Source organism: Botrytis sinoallii, assembly GCF_014898435.1.
Source record: "Botrytis sinoallii strain Bc 23 chromosome Unknown BSIN_005, whole genome shotgun sequence".
NCBI lineage: Eukaryota > Fungi > Ascomycota > Leotiomycetes > Helotiales > Sclerotiniaceae > Botrytis > Botrytis sinoallii.
Window position 1 is genome coordinate 124,080 of NW_024066032.1, and position 17,950 is coordinate 142,029.

Genomic DNA, 17,950 nt, shown 5'->3' on the forward strand with positions numbered 1-17,950 from the left:
GGTCGATTTGAATTTCAAAAATTCACTGTATGAAGTATTCTCCCAAGCCCGAGCGAGAATTGGAAGACTTTTAAATTCGTACTGCAGATCTTCTTCTTGGACATACACATTACGGATCTTCTTCCTCAACATCTGAATTGTGTCTCTTCTTTCTGGAAATGGGCATTGCGAATTTTGTATTGGGGTGCTTCCTGGGATGCAGGACTTCTTCACCATCTACATCTGTATTGCAGACCTCCTTCCAAGGGCAACGCCCATCTCCAACATCCAGATTGCAGCCGTCTCTCCACATGCGCATTGTGGCTCTTCTTCTTCAGCATCTACATCTACATTACAGCCCTTCTTCTAAGGTTGTATTGCGGCTCTTCAATGTAGGCATTGCGATGGCACATTCTGGACATCACAAGACTTTATGTGGGCTACCGGCTTGCTTCTAGTGTCGGTGTGCAATCAATTTCGATATTGCCAATTGAATACAACGTTGAAAGACAATCTCAACCGGTATCGAATTTGAGGGTACTCGAGTTAAAAGGCCCCTACGCGAAGGATAGTATCGAAGGAAATTGTAAATCCATTGGGGTTCAATCTTTGGTATATCACCTCTGTGCGGTCGTGAGAACTACACATGGCCTTCCCGAGCACATCCGTATCTATAGTCAAGATGGTCGAGAGTTAAAATGCGCTCCTACTGGCAAATTTACAAAGAAATCGGGTATATCTGGTAATCACGATTGGTCTGTCATGGATGATGGTCGTTATGTATTGTTCTACTATCGGTTATGGGTACCTGATGGGAATTGGCCCAAATCAGAGATGGATATCTCCAAGCCAGAGTCTAGAGGACAATAGTTGCACTTGGTATGAGTGGATGGACCAATTGATGATGTGGTACGCTATAGTCAAGATCGAATGATAGTTAATGGTGGAATGGGTAACGATAGGAACGAGTGTATCACTTCAATTGGGATGATCAAATGGTAGAAATAAAGCAATTCATATGAGAGGATAGGATGTTCTATTCTACAGTTTGTCAAGCTCCTTGACCTATGCATTACCCGAATTCACATCCCTGACCCATTCCAGATACATTTTCGCAAATTCTATTTCCAAATTATACCCATCAATTTGTCTTTGCATTTCCACCTTATCCTCATCCAATTGCTTAAGGACAGCTTCCCCCATTTTAATCTTTTCCTTCGTCATCTCACTAATTTGATCGAGATCTCTATCAAGATTCTCGATATCTTCACCTACACCTTTTACCATCTCTCGCAATTCACCCAACCGCTCAGTCGGATCAAAATCTGCTACCCTTTGTACCCGTCGTTGATAAGTTTCAAACATTTCTCGACACTTTTCAAAGTTTGGTATTGTCCAATCTGTCTTGAAAAATAACTCCTCGCAAACGTCCAGGCTTCGCACATCGCCCATATCGAGCGGTTGACCACCTGCTTGTACGGCATTGAGTCCACCTTCCCATACCAGAGATCCAGCCAGCATGGTGACTAATGCTTCACCAAGTCTAAATTGAGATTGTTCCCAAACTTTCAATATCGCCATCTCAATTCTATCAAATTCGATACCAGCATGCTCGAGACATGCTAGAAAGACCGTAACACAAGTATCTTTCGGGGCCTTGGTTACTGGATTGTGTTCGTCCAGGCGTACAGATATGTGATTGCTACAACCAACATAACTCGGTGACTGTGTACGAAAAGCAGTCCCCAGTAATTCGTTAATATCCTGCGAATTTCAATGTTCCAACCTCTTGATCAATAGATCAGAATTCGTAAAAAAATTTACTGATCGTACCAGCCTTGACACTGTCTTGTATGTGTGATAGCTCATACCCAGGACACAAAAGAGCTTCGATTTTGACAGCATCTTCGTACTGCAACAGTCTTTCCGGCGTCGGATCATCCCCCAATGGATTTTCGTGAAAACTCAGGTAACTGCCAAATGTTAGATAAATGCCAAGAGAGTTAGACAGGATTCCCTCACTTCTTTAAATGCTGAGTAACTTTTACCAATTGAGAAATGGACAAATACTTGTCGGAATCCTTCTTGAGAAAGGTAATCAAGTAGGTACCAGCTTGCGCATTGATCGGGAGCAAACACTTTCGCAGGTCGTTTTCTTTTCCCCTTGTAGATACCAATTCATGCCCAATTGTACCTTTGATTATGGCTACCAGAACTCTCTCGTGAATTGTGTATAAGAGTTTGAGCATTTCCATTTCACCATCGCTGTCTTCTAACATCAATGTCATACTTTGTCTGACAGCTAAATTACTCGTTAGTATTCCGATCCATATATAGTAAGTTGAGAAAGTCTCACGAAATTTTTCTGTCAGAAGGTCCTCTTCTGCCATGCGATACATTTCATCTACCAAACCAATACAATGCGCTACCTCGTACGCTTTCAACATACGCTTTTGCCTTGAGGATAATACCGGCATACCAGGAGTCAATTCGTAACTTGGAAGATTATCCATATTGAATGATGCCAGAGTATGTACGAGTGGACTAAATTCGCGAATTGTTGATGTATGTCATTCAAATGTGACAAGTAAATTTGAAGTGTTGTAGGTAGTGGGAGAGCAGGTGAGTGCGGGGTTGACTATGTATGCAGATGGCGCTAATAATACATTTATTCGTAATTGCAAGAGCAAAGATCATCAACGTCCTGATTGGGATTGGGAGGAAGAATTGTCTTTGGATCAAAATAATTGGTGGGAAAGTTCCGATGATTCACTGGATCTTCCCGACTCGGGCATACAAAAAAGATATTTGGAAGGTCTTCCACGCATGTAAATATAGTAATCTCATTACGGAATCAAGAGTCTTGAATTTGTGTTGAAGATGAATTGCTTAAAACATATTTCCTTATGCGTGCCGTCTATTATGCCCAGCTCTCCGCAAATATTTGTTACTTGAGTGCCAAGAACTTTAGCTCTCAGTCACGTCTACTTCACTTCAATGAATTACCTGAGATATTAATCAATGGCTATGGATCTGTGAGTCCATTGTTTTACTGATCGTCGCCCTTCAAGGGAAATGATTGTGGCGGTGACCCAAAAAAATCTGGCATCTTGCTGTCTACAGAAACCCAACCACGAACCCCCGCAAGAACCTAAGCTGGAATCCAAACACACAAAGACTTTCGATTACAGATGTCAGACGATAACTTTATGTCTGTGATAATGAGGTCAGCGCAAATAAGTATCGCGACAAATACCATACAGCTAGAGTTTAGTCCATTCCTCACTTCCCGCAAGGAGATACTCACAATGCGATCTTCGGAATTTCACTTTACAATGACCTCAAAATCTCAACAAGAAGCAATACTATCTCGTCTCAAATGTTATTTCCCATAATTCACAGTATATTCTGGCTCAGGACCAATCGTCTCAATTGTTTGCGGATCAAAGTATACCGTTACCTTTGAGCGCAAGCTCCAGCGGGAATTCGAAGCCTTTTTGATTCGCACTGCGCATCTGCTTCTTGGACGTCCGCATTGTGGCGCTTCCTAGGAATTCGAATTGTGACTCTATATTGCGACTCTTCTTCGATATCTATATTACAACCCTTCTTCTTCGACATCTGCATTGCAGAACTTCTTCCGCATTAACATTTTGGCTCTCCAATTTACATAAGCGATGGCACATTCTAGCTTTATGTGGGTTGTGGTCTTGTTGTTAGTGTCGATTTGCGATCAATTTGGATATTGCCAATGGCATATTCAGGAGCCGTCAGGACTTCACGCAGGCTATAATTCGTCTCCTTCCTAGGACTACACACCGACGAATACTTCACAGGTTCTTCCTGCACAGTACCTTTCAACTATATACATGTTTTCTGCAGTTATAGGGGTGTCAAGATTTGCGATGGCGGGCCTCAAGACCGTCATGCTGATAGCAGATTTCCGTTCCAGATGAGAGAAGAATTTCCCTACCTTCAGAGAGAACTTTCTTATTCTCTGTAAAAGTGCTGGAATACCTCGCTATCTAAATCTAAAAGAAACTGCCAATCCCAACTACTATCAACAAAGCCCTTCCACCAGTCAAGGCAGAGAGCACAGCCGCCCGGCATGCTAGTTTAAAAGCATGGCAGGAGCATGATCGAGGATAGTATTGCACAGCTTGCCATCGAATACAACATTCATGAAAATGGTCATGTTATTATCGTAGGTTGCACGGCCGCGGCAGAAATGTGGAAGAAATTGTGTGCTCATTACAAGGAATCAGGGTTCTCTACTAAAGCTAACGCTATTAATGCTTTTATCTCCATCGACTATACAGACCCTACTACAGTGGAGGAGTTCATGATCGCGTTCAATAACACTGTTACTGGTTTGGAGAAGTTGAGTTTCCCACTTCATAGAGAATGGTACGCTTTGCACTATATCAGTCCTTTACATTCATACTAACTACAATAGACTCAAAGTCAGCGCTCGAAATTGACCAACAAATCTACACCTCCAACCCTGAATTCTTTCCAAGCCGACATTGCTGACGAGAGCAGAAATCAAGCCAAGACATCATCAACTACAGGCTCTGCACTTACGGCACATAATACAAAGAGCAAGAAGAAGGACAGAGTTCTCTGTAAAGGGTGTAATAAATGGGCGTTTCATACAGAGTCGGGTTACTTGGAAGTTTTTCCGAAGCTTGAGGAGAAATTCTTCAAGAGAAAGGCGGCTATAACTACCAACCTATCCGATCAAAGCGATAGCGACAGCGACAATTCGGTTCATCTCAGCGAGCTTTCCAATAACAAGAGAGTATATATGATGTCTGGGATGTGTTTCTATCCAGCGGCAAACTCATAGCTGAGTTCGGCAACGACTTGTTCCTAATCTTAGAAAGTGCACCAAATATCTTGCCATACTGACGGCTTTTCACACAGCAAAGCTTACCGCTATGAACAAAGTATATCAGAGGGGCTTATTGATGTATCGCTCTGTTGGATACCGCGAATGAAGAAAGTCAAGGTGGAGTACCGAGGAATCAACCGGCCCAGCGTCGAACATAGAGCGAGTGTGGAGGACATACAGAGGACGCAATACGATAGCGTCATACTTAAAGATGGTTCAGAAGACATACCATGGAGCTGGTTCGTTTGGTGTCGCATTTAAGGAGAGTCAAGGAGATACATCGGGAACGAATATGACAAGCGTTAAACACGAGAAGAATTCCAGAGTGGCAGTTCGTTTGTTACCGAAATAAAGATGATCGTAGGGGGTTATTGGAGGACCAATTCATTGAGTGCCGCACAAAAGGGAAATGAGAGGAGGTACCGCAAGAACAGTTATTTTAGCATCGCGAGAAGGATAGAAGAGACATGCCAAGAAGCTAATACGTGCAGTTCATGACAAAAGAAAAATCAGGGGGGCCTACCGAGGAGCCAATGTGTGTGCAATCATGCAACACACAAAGAGAACCGGCTGGGTGTACAGAAGAACTAATGCCTTGAGTGCAGTACATGAAGAGATTCGGAAACAGAAAAGGAATGTTTACCGAGCAGTACAATTAGGAATAATTTGAGATTCAAAGGATACAAACCGAGCTCCGCATTTAAGAAAAATATCATGAACATACCGAGGAAGCAATTCGTGGGGCGCTATCTATTTGAAGGATTAGATTGGACATCGAAGAGAGGTAACAAGAACTGGATTCTTCAAATACCGCAGATGAGGCAAATCGAGAACACAAAGAAATTTTATAACAAGGGATGCAATCGGGTGGGGTTGAAGATACAATGGTATGCAAGCCGAGCTGGAGCATGGAGCAAACTCTAGGATCGAAGCGTGTTATAGTACACATGGAGATGGTGAGAGAGGCAGATCAACGGACCGATTGATCATCTCGAGTATATGGGGGGACATCGGAGAGCCAGATCGAGGGGAATACATTAATCAAAAGCGCGGTCTCTCCGCTCGTGGAACTAAAAGTTGTCCTTTAAATGTCGCAACCAAGTCTTTGGAGAGTTTTCATCAATCTATTTGCCTTTACAACTATCTCAATGAAGAGAGTCTTGCTATTCGTTGCCCTGCAGTCGATTTCAATTTTGCCAATACCACATTCTGAGTATCTTAGGATTTCGTGCAGGCTGCTCATGAAATGGGCATCTGCCACTGCATATAAAAAGAATACCAGAGAGGTAGGTCAAGGAACCGATTGATCATTCACAAAATGCGGACAGGGACGGAGAGGCATATCGAGAAGCGGAGTAATCGACCTCTCAAAACAGAGACTGATTGATCTACTACTGCATATGAAGAGAGTCTGAAATGCAGGGCAACAAACGAGTGAATTAGCTACCGCGTACGGAAAGGATCAGAGACGTGGGTCAAGAAACTGATTGATCGGCAAGTACTCACATCTCTTTAAATTTGGAAACCTAAACTGTATGTGGAGATAACGACCCACATATAATAGAAGCAGCTTATAGATTCGCTTATACTCATGGGGGCTTATAATGAGTAAATCGAGGTTGTGGGGAAATCAAGTGATTCCAGGGGATCGACATATAACATACCCGGTGGATTCACAGATATGTACCAAGTCTAGAAGAGTAAGTAAAATTAATTTTGGTGTCAGATCCGGGGTACTTGGACAAGTTTTGTAGCCGAGACGACGCAGTCGGTCGGTACGATGGTAAACGTCATTTACAAGATCTAAACTCTGCGAGTGGATAATGTGAAGTAGATAACGGTAGCTTAGGGTCGGAATATTCAATGCTCAAGTAGATGACAAGACCAAAATCACCTATCCCGTTGCTATGCTTCGACAGAATGGATACAAAAGAACGAAGTTAAAACAATCCGATTGGGATCTATAATACGTGAGCTTAAGGGTTGACATACAAACTCGAGGTCTACCATATAAACTAAGGTTTAACTCATAAACGTACAATCTATCATTCATTTCTATTCATTACATTATTAATACACGAAATCTTAGACTTAAGCGTCGATATGCTTCTCATTAACCAAGACATATCTATATCTTGCTTTACCATCCTCCATGTCAACAATAGCTTGGTTAGCATCCTTCATTGGGACATTGTTGTTCCATGTCTTAACACCCTTCTCAGCGAAGAGTGCCAACATATCCTTAATCTCATGTGGGGGACCAATGAGCGAAGCACCGATGGAAAGCTTCTTAAGGATGAGGGAGAACACTAATTTGTATTAATAATGATTTTTGAAACTAAAGGAACAATAACTTACTGTTGAATCCAGGAATAGTGTCTTCAGGAGCACCGACTTGGATGAATTTACCCTGATATCTGAGAAGGGTAAGGTAGCTTTGAAGTGGGAGTTTTGGTGAGGAAACAGTGCTGACGATAAGGTCGAGAGAATTTCCGTATTTTGTGGCCCAATCTGGTTCTTCATCGGTAGCTATACATTCAAAAGTCAGTAAAACTCTCCACTGCAACTCATAAAGTTAAAACACTTACCAATGAATCTAGTAGCACCCATCTTGAATGCATCTTCCTTCTTGGCCGAGGTTCTAGAGATCGCGGTGATTTCATCACAACCTAAAGCTTTTGCACTCATGATACCGAAATGTCCAAGACCACCAATTCCAACAATTGCGACCTTCTTTCCTGGTCCAGCACCATTTTGGGCAAGTGGTGAGAAAGCTGTGATACCACCACAAAGCATAGGAGCCGCAATATCAGATGGGATTGAATCCGGAATCTTAATTACGAAATCACCACTTCCACGCCAGTAATCAGCATAACCTCCGTAAGATTTGCTTCCGTCAGCCCATTTGCTGTTATAAGTAGCGGTCATGTGAGCGCAGTATTGTTGTTGACTAAGGTATATTAGTATTATTCGTCAATATGATGAGTAAAAGACCTACCCATCAGCACAAGCTTCACAATCACCCTTTTGGTTCATACAAGAACCACTTTGAGCACCAACACCAACACGATCTCCAAGTTTAATATCCTTCACCTTGGATCCAACTCTGACAGCCTTTCCAACAATTTCGTGGCCGACGCAGACTGGGTAATCAGATGCACCCCATCCGGATCTCAAAGTGTGAATATCAGAACCGCAAATACCACAGTGAGTGATTTTGATATCGACATCTGTCTCTTCGAAAGGCTTAGGTTCAAACTCTTGCCAAACCATCTTGCCATTGGCGGCTTCGGAGTCGAGGCCCAACCATCCCTGGAACTTGTAATCGGTAGACATTTTGAGGAGAGATTTAAGTTTTGATATTTCGAAATTAATGGTATAATTTTTGTCTTGAACGAAAAAAAGATTTGAAAAACAAAATTTGGACCATGGATTTTATATCTACTCCCTTCATTGTGAAAATGTCATCGTTTGCCTCCATACTCGGAATTACAAATCTGGGTGGAGTCATGATAGGTAGATAGATAAGAAAAGATTGGGCCCTGATTCGGAAATGTTGAAGCTCTAGGTATTGCGCTTGAGCCGTCAATAATGGTCAAGGATATGGGATGAAAAGTCTGATGCTGGAAAAGATGGAATTGGCTGGAACTATGTTGATGATCTAAATTTGTAGTCAAGGCATTCGTTTCGTTGTAGTCGGCACTTCGGGGGGAGAATAAAACTGTTCACACTTCTCTTTCTCATTAAACATGAGAGCAAAGGTTCAATGAACTCGCTCTTGTCCATAAATATTACGGATAGTGAAGGTTTTCTTTTCCCACTTCCGTCAAGTATTGTTCTTCAAGTCTAAAGCTGCTTTCCTCTATTAGAAGCGTCTGTGTACGCCTGCTTACTGAGGTACAAAAAATCCGTAGTAAAACAGGTTCAAGAGGGTCAAAATAGAAAGCTGCTCTATGCTTTACTACCGTATCCATCTCAATATTAGCTCCATTGAATACTAGGATCTAGATTTTGGTTATTGACCATGTGCTTTGTAAAGCCGATGGTTTCGTTTTTGTCTTGAATCTTTTGTGGAATAATGTGTTCGGCCGATGATGTCTCATACATCATACTCCACGCATCCATTATGTATGATGTATGATGAATGCCATCATACTCCACGCATCCATTGTGTATGATGTATGATGAATGCATTTAACAAGGAAGATTGGTGGGTCTGAATCTCTACACTCCATCTGTATGGTTCGTATTTTAGACCGTTGAAGCTTTCTTAGTCGCTCGCCCCTGTCAGCATCTTAAGCCCGATCCGCTAAGGTTTAGTGTATCCGATCCGACTGACCCCTGAAAAGTTTTTACTATAGAAAAAATTTGTAATTGACAACTCGACAGCAACATACGATGTAGACTGTACGGTGTACTGCGTAGGATCTCTAGTTGGCCAATATCCCCCGCTATGAGGGTTTTCCATGTATGCTAGGCAGATATGGAGGATCTCTGGAGGTTTACGGGGTTTACATTCTCAAAATCCGGTAAACTTAGAGGCCGGATAAGAAAATTCGATAAGATCTGGTAATTGATGTCGGTTACCTCGATGCTTTCCCGTCGGCAATTTACTCCACAGTCACATTTCTGGGTTGACAACACGACAACACGTTGAAAGCATAACTATGCTTTTGTGAGGGAAAGGTTGATTTACTATCAGTTTTCTATTGACGTTGATGAACATCAACCAATTGTACTCCTCTATTGTACAAAAAAGCCCTCAGCTCTCATCATGAACTATCTGACTGACTATTACTACTCATCAAGCTCATGTTGAACGCCGCATGGATATCGCTTATGGAGTTGCACAGGAAGTCGTCTAACATATTCCGATTCTCCTGGACATTTACCAACTTGGTCTCCTCATTGGGGTCGGATAAATAACCAAAAGGCAGGACTTACTACGTGGTAATCAACGTTAAGATTTAATTTGGCTAAAATCAAAAAAGTAACATCAATCTTTGTGACTAATCAAAATTCAAAGGACTGAATGCCAACCTCATCGACCCTTCACTGTCGATGTTGGACGTTAAATAGACGATTCCTAGGGAAGGTTCACGGAATCAAATTCCTTTGATCTGAGATTGTTTTCCAGATTTCAGGACCCGATGTCTGAGAAATTACTGGACAAATTTCAAAGCAACTCTTGTCAAGATATTTCACTGCGATATCACAATTTATCTCTCAATCATAACAAGTACTGTGTCTGGAGAGTCTCTGTTATACTTGGATTATACAAAGGTAATGATGAAGAGTTGTTTTCAAGGCACACACATCTATCTATGAAGTATTCTACGCAAACGAAAACCCAAAACCCAAAATTTGTCCGCTATGTATCACTCCATCCCTTTCAATGTAATCGCCATAAACGCCATAGCTATGAATTGAACAATGATACACATATTTACATCATGTGCAATGAGAATGAGAATTATGTAGGAGACCCCATCTCAAGTCTATCTGCTCATTTTGTCGGCTGTGTTTGAAATTGGTAATAACAGTAATTCCAATTATTGATTCACACATCTCTAGTGTCCACTGGTGCTGGCGTTGTCACTGGCGGTATTTGGTGCCACCGTCGTGTATTTATTTGCTCTCGCCATCATCTTCGGGAAGTAATTCGCAATTAGTTGCTCACTTTTTTGATATAAATGTTAGCTTCCGTTCATTCTCCTTTCGAAAAATGGATTCAAGGACAAACAAAGGGCAATACTCACGTATAGAAACTATGATCAGAATTATGAGGTCCAACCAAATTATGGGCCAATTCATGAGCAAGTACTATCCACCAATAAGCGCCCGCATCTACTTTTTCCTCTCCACTTTTTGAATCCAGTTTCTTAAGATGTAATTGTTGGAAAAACCTAAAGTTACAAAATATACTTCCTTGGCTATTGAAAGCAATAGTATTCCCGTGATCATCGTAGAAAATATGGATAGCTTTTCTAGGCAAATTATAGATATCTGCAGCTTCATGAAGTAAAGCTGCGAAGCTATTGAGGGGAGAGACATTTGCAGCGAGGAAATCGGTAAGATTGGGACCGTCAGGGTTTTGTCTATCATTAGATATGAAGATACGAGTGCCATTAGAAGCATCTGCAAAGTAGGAGAGGTTTTGACCGGAAGTTGAATCGCAATATTCAGCTTGTTCCTTAACCTGATTGGTAGAGGGAGGGGAAAAAAGGTCGGAGGAATCATGAGCTCGAGATGATTGAATGGCATTGAGCAGATTTTGTTTGATGGCGCCGTTGGAAGTAACACTTTCTGTTTGGGGTTTCTGACCGGTAGTCTCAGAGTAAGGGGGTGGTGGAGCATCTACGGACAATGGTGTCGGTGATTTCACTGGTTCGTCATTGCTGCTTTCAAGACCAAAACGTCGCGAAAGATTTGAGAATAATCCTCGACTCTTTTCTTTCTTTGCCTGAGGTGGTGATGGAGAATCGGAACCAAATGCGCCGGGCATAGCAACATGAGAATTTCGACGATTTTCATCTCGTGCAGAAGCGGCAGCCTCTTCTTTTTGATCTTCTCGCCATTGGTTTTCTTGCTCCCGAATTTGTTCCTGTTCTGTTTCGAGTTGTCTCTTTCTTTCTTCTTCAGCAATCCGTGCCTCAGCTGCCTTGGCTCTAAGAATTCTCTCCACATTGTAACCACGAGAACGTAATTGCTGCAAGGATAAAGTGAGAAAAGATTCAAACGTAAGATATGACTGTTGTTGTGGGCGAGCTAATAAGTGCTTGCACATAGCCAAACTAATTTGATATGTATCATATGCATTAGTCACCAGTAGTTGTAACCCTTTGTATCGCTCTTGAATACAGGCAGCAGTTCTTTTTTCTGTATTCGACAGATTGTGGCCTTTCAAGGATCGTCGGACTTGTATGCCACTGACAACTTGTACCGTCAAGTTCTTCTCCAGCCATCGACTATCCCGTTTCACATTCTCACGTGGTGATTCATGCAAGAACAATTTTGATCTCTCAAGAATATGTTTACGGAGTTTGACGGAATCTCCTTGATATGGAACAGCCTGACCAACACGAAGATCTTCTTGTACAATGTTACTAAGATTGGTAGATCCAAGTGCGAGATAAAACTCTTCCAAAGTGTCCTCTAGAGGGGCGCAGACCAAATTCTCTTTGAAGAGACGGTAGCTGTTGTAATCATCAACAACAACAATCTGATTAGGTTGCTCCAAATGCCACTGCTTAAGGGGGGCATCCTCAGTTTCTTCCACCTCAAGATCCTGCTGGTCTATAAGACTGGTCGTATTTGATATTTCCTTGGCAGCCGAGATTTCCTTGGATCCGAGAAGAAACTTGGAAACTCTCATCTGCCTGAATAGAGCCGTGTCTCTTCTCAGCATGGGCAGATCAATTGCAAGAGACCTCAGGAGATTCAAGTACTTTTCAGGACTTTGCATGATTCCAAGAAGACGAGCAGGTTCTTGGCAAACCAGAGCAGCAAGTTCTAACTTGGTAGGCTCATTTTTAGACCCACACTTAAGAAGAAATGTATTGGCCTCGCTACCAAAATCAACAAAGTCAAAAATATTACTATATTCTGAAGAAATTCCCAGATAACATTGTCGAGGTGTAAGATACTTGATCTTATTCGAAGGTTGTGGTTTTTCATTGGAAAGTCCGCTCGTAATTTCTCGATTGTCGGGTATAGGAACGATAGGTGAATCACTCAGTTTAGCACAACTATTGAGACCAACCTCACCGAGTCTACTCGAAAAATATCCAAAGAGTGTGATAGCTTCACGGCGAGATTTTGGAGGACTTTTGATAAGTCGATTGACGCATTCTGTAATTGGGGGATCAACGGCAACACCAAATTTGTTAGCATGGATACGAAGCTCTTGTCGCAATATTTCGAAACCAAGAACAGAGCTCTTCTCATTCGTGAAGCATTCATAAGGGGCAACTCTTCGTTTCTCATCGCCTTCGATTGGAAGAATTCCTTTCCTAGTGTGATTGAGATCAAAGCTCGCGTAACCATTCATGTGATGGTTTGCAATAAAGTAAACCATAGCTTTGTCTCGGAGGATGAAATCAGTCGACGACATCAGATCAATAAGTTCAGGAACAGAAGGAAAAGATCTCAGCCCAAGCATAGACAAGAAACGACCTTCATTACTGGTGGATCGATAACTAAACAGAGGCCCTGGCCATTGAAGTATTGGCAGTCCCAAGTCCCTGAGTGCATCTTTAGGCTCAAAGAGTTCACGAACTTTGTACATCCGGGCTGTACCTTGGGACGATTCCTGACCAGGCGGGCCTGCCTCGGCAGGGCAGATTTGTGATTCTTTCAGTCTCTTAAGATCTTCCAATGGAATGTCTTCCTTTACTGAGGCTAAATACTTGATCAAGTCCATGTGGCGACTGTTGTTGGATACCTCACCTTCTTTGGCTTGTGTGGGAGGTGCAAGAAGTCGACTGAAGATTGTCTCCAGATCTACTGTTTTTCGTACTCCAATAGCTGCAAGGAACTTCTCTTTGACACCCGGACAATTCGTTAGAGTGGGCAAATCTTCAAAAAGCTTTACACTCTCGAAAAACGCCTCGCCGGGTTTTTTCATGCCACACTTGGTTGGAATCACTGTCAAGGTTGACAGTAGTGATGTGACAGTCGCTTTGGAATTGGCACTCATTCCTTCCCACGACTTTGAGATGATGTGAAGAACTTTGGCCGCGAATTGTGGTGTCGTAGTTATGTTTTGTTCCGGGCCATTTCGATCTCTCGATTCTATTAAATAACGCAACCACGGCACAATCTCGAGGGGCTCCCATCCTAGGGCCTGGAGTTCGTTCGGTTGACATTCCCGAGTGAACTCGAAAGGGATTGTCGTTGGAGGAACCGGAGCTTCAGGTGGTATTCTATTAACATTCAGGTAACTCGTGACACTGCCAAGCGCAATAATTCCACCCTGATTTTGATCATCCCCTAGAGTGGCAACAGCAACATCGAACAAAGAGTGGATAGTCTGGGCATCGATGTTTCCAAGGATAGCCTTATGGCCTGCCCACTTGATAAATTGGATTAGTTGTTCCTTGGTAAGTGCCTTTGCCTCAAGCTCTTGCTTGACATCGCCAATTGTGATTTCAGTGATGAGCTCAAAGTCTTTCAGCTTCTTCACAAATTCAGATTCGACAAGTGCATCTGGAACGACAGGGATCCCCTCCACAAATCCACTCAAATCTTCTGTGGCCAACCGAACCTTCGTCGTTGGAAGAACACTCCTGGTACTATAAACTTCGATCGATGCCTTCTGATACGCTGTCCAAAACGCTTCTTCGATAACTTGGGAAACTTGAGAACTTGGGGTAGAATCTCCAAAGGTAAAAGTTTTTAATATGTGTGCAGCTTCTGGCAAAAACTGCTCAATCTCGCGCTTCGTTACTTTATTTCCATTTCCGTTTGATTGAGTTGCACGTTTAATCTTGTCAGCGAGATCAGACATTTCATTAGCAAATGCTAATCTTGCCATGATACCAGCAACTCGAAGCATTTCCAGATTCCAAGTTCGAACATACCGAGCATTCAAATCAATGGATTCACGCTCTACGGTCGGAATAACAGATGGCGCAGATAGATGCATACCTGCACCAGTGGTTTGATGAGTCGGGAAACCGATGAAAACCCGACCACCAGGTTTCTTTCCCGGAAGAACAGATGCAAAAACGTCAACGTTCTTTGAAACTAGATTATCATGTGCGGATGCTTCGGTCTCATCATAAGAAGATGTTAGGATGGCCAATTTGGTTGTCTTGGGAGGTGGTTTCTTAGTCGCTCGTTCCAGCTCCGCTGCGAAACTTGGCTGAATATAAGTCCTGATCATTGCCGTAGTCACACGTAGAAATACATTGGTTGTTGTCAGAGCTGTCAGATCTTCAAGTAGCACTTCTTGCATGGCCTTTTCCTCTTGCAAGGCTTTTGCTTTTTGTTGAGCCTGGCTATTATTCGAAGTAAGTCTAGAGAAGAAGGAACGGAGAGAGGGTACATCGTTGGAACTCCCGTAGCTATTATCATAAGAGGGTTTAGATGTGGATGGTTTGGCAGGTTTCCAACCCACAACATTCATAAAGGTAGCATCCATTTGTACACTTTCTCTCTCAAGCTTTTGAACTTTCATGAGCCCTTCTTTAGACCTCGTCGTAACATCCCTCGCGATAGGGACATCATAACTTGGTGCTGATTTCTTCTTCAAAGATATAATCTTAAAATCATCGACATATAATTCGATATTTTGTAAAGCCACGAATGTCAGACTTGTTGCCAAGAATTGGGCTATAGAAAGCAAATTAGGCATTGGCGTCGTGTTGTTCCGGTAGTCGAGGACGAAGCTTGTATTGGGATTCGCTTCACTAGGAGGTAATTGTATCTTCTTGGTAAATAAGGAGTTGCCTTTCCAGTAAAATGCCATAGCCTGATCTCCCGAGCTGACGAAAGGGTCTTCGCAATCAGCGAAAACACTATAGAAACCAACACCGAAAGCTCCAATCTTCGTTTCATCTGGATTCCCCTCAGCTATTCTCTTCAACCTCGACCAATCATTGACTCCGAATGCCTGCCCGTTGTTGGTGGCTAATAATCTCTTCAGCGTATGATTAAGAAGGACATGTTTCAATATCTCTGATTGATTTGTGGTATTCGGGGTTGGGACTTGAAAGGAGGGTAATGTCTCGAACTTGATTGTAACTGTTGTCGCCTGCGCATCTGCAGCATTCTGGATTAGTTCTCGTAGAGTTGTCCATTCCCCAGAATATCTAGCTAGAACTTTATCTATCAAAGCTCTCGTATTGACCGTAACGGCCTCTTCATCGTCACCATCATTCAGCGCAGCTGCTCGTAGTTTTGTAAAGTCCATGGCGATAATGTGTGTTCTTGATCTCGCAGAGTGTCGATTTGCCTCCCCTCGACGGCTCGTTAGAATGGGGGGGATGTATCAGACAATCAAACAAGCCAGAAGATTATCTTTTGTAAACCATGCTTTAATATGAATGACAGCGTTCTGTATGTATGATGTATGCCTATGAGAAGTAGTATCTATAGTAAGGAGTTATGATGAATGGGCGGTTGTTTGCTACCAGCGTTGGGAAGGCTAGAAGGAAGGCTGAGACACACTATCTTACTCTAGCGGGTTCCAGAACATGTAAAGTCTAATGAATTTAAGGATTAAATAATAGCACGGGAGTTAATGAATGAATAACCGAAAGGTGACGCTTGAAATGCAAAATATCAAATTATTTGGGTATTGTTCAAGAAGAAATAGAATAATTCAAAATTCTATCAAAAGCGCGGTGGGTTAAAGAGCAAGAATAGATGAGGTTGCCTGCAGAAAGGCATCTAGTTCCGCAGAATAAGGCTACCAAGTAAGGCTGCAGAAGGTGGTAGGCTATGCTTGATGAAAGACGCCGACCTACCTACGTAAGTACTGAATGATACTGAATGCGTATATGCATACCCTGATAATGTTGATAATCTCTACGTAGATTATAAGTCAACGGCTGATGTTGGAAATCAGATAGGGGTATTGTCAGGTATGTGGGCAATTTTGAATCATTACTTTGCATTCTGAATATGTATTTGAGTAGACTGAATACTACAAATGGGTATACTTTTATTATAACATCAACGCCATTTCGATGACTCCCTCCCCATATGTGAGACAAAATATCTTGAAATTAACGTCTCTTCTCTGGCATCCTTTCTTCTCTGCCTCGTATGTCTGGCGAGCGACTTCTTCGAGGCACTCGCTCCCGTGGATTGTTGTGTCTAGAACTCTCATCTTCTCTCCTTGATCGATGTCTTCGATCGGGACTTCTGCTCCGATATCTGCGGGGTCGAGCTGCTGGACTACGACTTCTTGCCCTTCTTCGCGGACTGGCATCATGTCGACGCCTATGATGTTCTCGTTCACCACTTCTTGACCTATGTCGATGCTTCCTGTGATTTCGTTCTCTTTCATGATCCCTACTTCGACTTCGATGTCTTCGTCTATCTTTTTCCTTTGATCGCCCTTCTCTATCCCCTCCGGATCTATTGGTTCTTTCATTATTGCGGTCATTCCTCAGTAATCCACCTCTCTGCTCTGAAAGCTCGGATTTTATCTGCAGCATCTCTTGCCCATCCGTATTACCAACATAATCGCCAAATCCAGTACCCTTTCCCATTCCTTCAGCATCATCGGTTCCTTCTTCCGATTCTTTAATAACTCTTTTTAACTCTCCAACTTCCACGTTATTTGCTCCTGTGGCTTCACCACGCTGTGCGACCGGCAATCCTAGAGCCCTTGCTATCGCGTCTTCCTCAGCCTCTTTAATTTTTCGAATCTCTTCTTTTCTTTCTCGTGCCTGCTTCTCTTCTGCAGTCTCGTTGCCGGTCGTTTCAGCATCTCCCTTTGCGTACCAATTCAAATCTTTTCCCTTTTGCCATCGACCAACTGGGGCCATAAGAGAATGGCCAAGGTAATTTTCTCGATGCTGCGAGAATATTATGTGAGTAAACGGCATCCATTCGATTGATTAATTGGTCGCGGAGTTTACTTACTTGAGAACTTTGAACCTCATCCCAACTAAAGTTTACACCTCCTCGTGAACCAGATTTGCGTATAGTAGATAAGAGATCCATGATGAAGGTGATTGACTGCGGTGATTGAATTGTTAGGAATGGCTTTGCGAAGAACGATAAACGATGATCAGTACTCTAGGCTAGGCGAGGCTACAGGATCGGTATGTCGGCGTCGGTGGCATCGGCATCCAAGCTACCTAGTAAGCATAAAGCATGTGCATAGGTAGACAACCTCGACAACCATCTTTGCCTTTCGCTAAACCCATGAATAAGGAGAGCCTCTCGAGAGCCTTACTCCACGAAGAACTTTATTAGAATGATTGAGTGGACCACCGAGAGTGCCTAGGAGAACGCCAGCTTCTCAGCCTCAGGTCGCCCTGTCATTATTTAGTCATAACATCCATCCCTTCGACTTTTAACCTCAATTGTTCGAGATTATTCACATCATCAGAGTTCACA

At 42.7% G+C, this 17,950-nt stretch overlaps 5 protein-coding genes across 5 annotated transcripts; 1 reads left to right on the forward strand and 4 right to left on the reverse strand.

Annotated features, from left to right (window-relative positions):
• Positions 1-1,044: 1,044 nt before the first annotated feature.
• Positions 1,045-2,492, reverse strand: EAF02_003299 (uncharacterized protein; the record flags this gene model as incomplete). Its single annotated transcript, XM_038899347.1, has 4 exons — positions 1,045-1,601; positions 1,813-1,952; positions 2,002-2,281; positions 2,336-2,492. The coding sequence occupies 4 exons, from the start codon at positions 2,490-2,492 to the stop codon at positions 1,045-1,047; spliced, it is 1,134 nt and encodes a 377-aa protein (XP_038760274.1).
• Positions 2,493-4,114: 1,622 nt separating this feature from the next.
• On the forward strand, positions 4,115-4,828 carry EAF02_003300 (uncharacterized protein; the record flags this gene model as incomplete). The annotated part of the gene is made up of 2 exons (XM_038899348.1): positions 4,115-4,386; positions 4,444-4,828. 2 exons carry the CDS (start codon positions 4,115-4,117, stop codon positions 4,826-4,828), a joined length of 657 nt encoding a protein of 218 aa, XP_038760275.1.
• Positions 4,829-6,964: 2,136 nt separating this feature from the next.
• On the reverse strand, positions 6,965-8,209 carry EAF02_003301 (uncharacterized protein; the record flags this gene model as incomplete). The annotated part of the gene is made up of 4 exons (XM_038899349.1): positions 6,965-7,182; positions 7,232-7,402; positions 7,462-7,823; positions 7,872-8,209. 4 exons carry the CDS (start codon positions 8,207-8,209, stop codon positions 6,965-6,967), a joined length of 1,089 nt encoding a protein of 362 aa, XP_038760276.1.
• A 2,234-nt stretch (positions 8,210-10,443) lies between these two features.
• EAF02_003302 (uncharacterized protein) lies at positions 10,444-15,788 on the reverse strand (the record flags this gene model as incomplete). Its single annotated transcript, XM_038899350.1, has 2 exons — positions 10,444-10,552; positions 10,633-15,788. 2 exons carry the CDS (start codon positions 15,786-15,788, stop codon positions 10,444-10,446), a joined length of 5,265 nt encoding a protein of 1,754 aa, XP_038760277.1.
• A 682-nt stretch (positions 15,789-16,470) lies between these two features.
• Positions 16,471-17,551, reverse strand: EAF02_003303 (uncharacterized protein; the record flags this gene model as incomplete). Its single annotated transcript, XM_038899351.1, has 2 exons — positions 16,471-17,403; positions 17,471-17,551. 2 exons carry the CDS (start codon positions 17,549-17,551, stop codon positions 16,606-16,608), a joined length of 879 nt encoding a protein of 292 aa, XP_038760278.1. The 3' UTR covers positions 16,471-16,605.
• Positions 17,552-17,950: the final 399 nt, after the last annotated feature.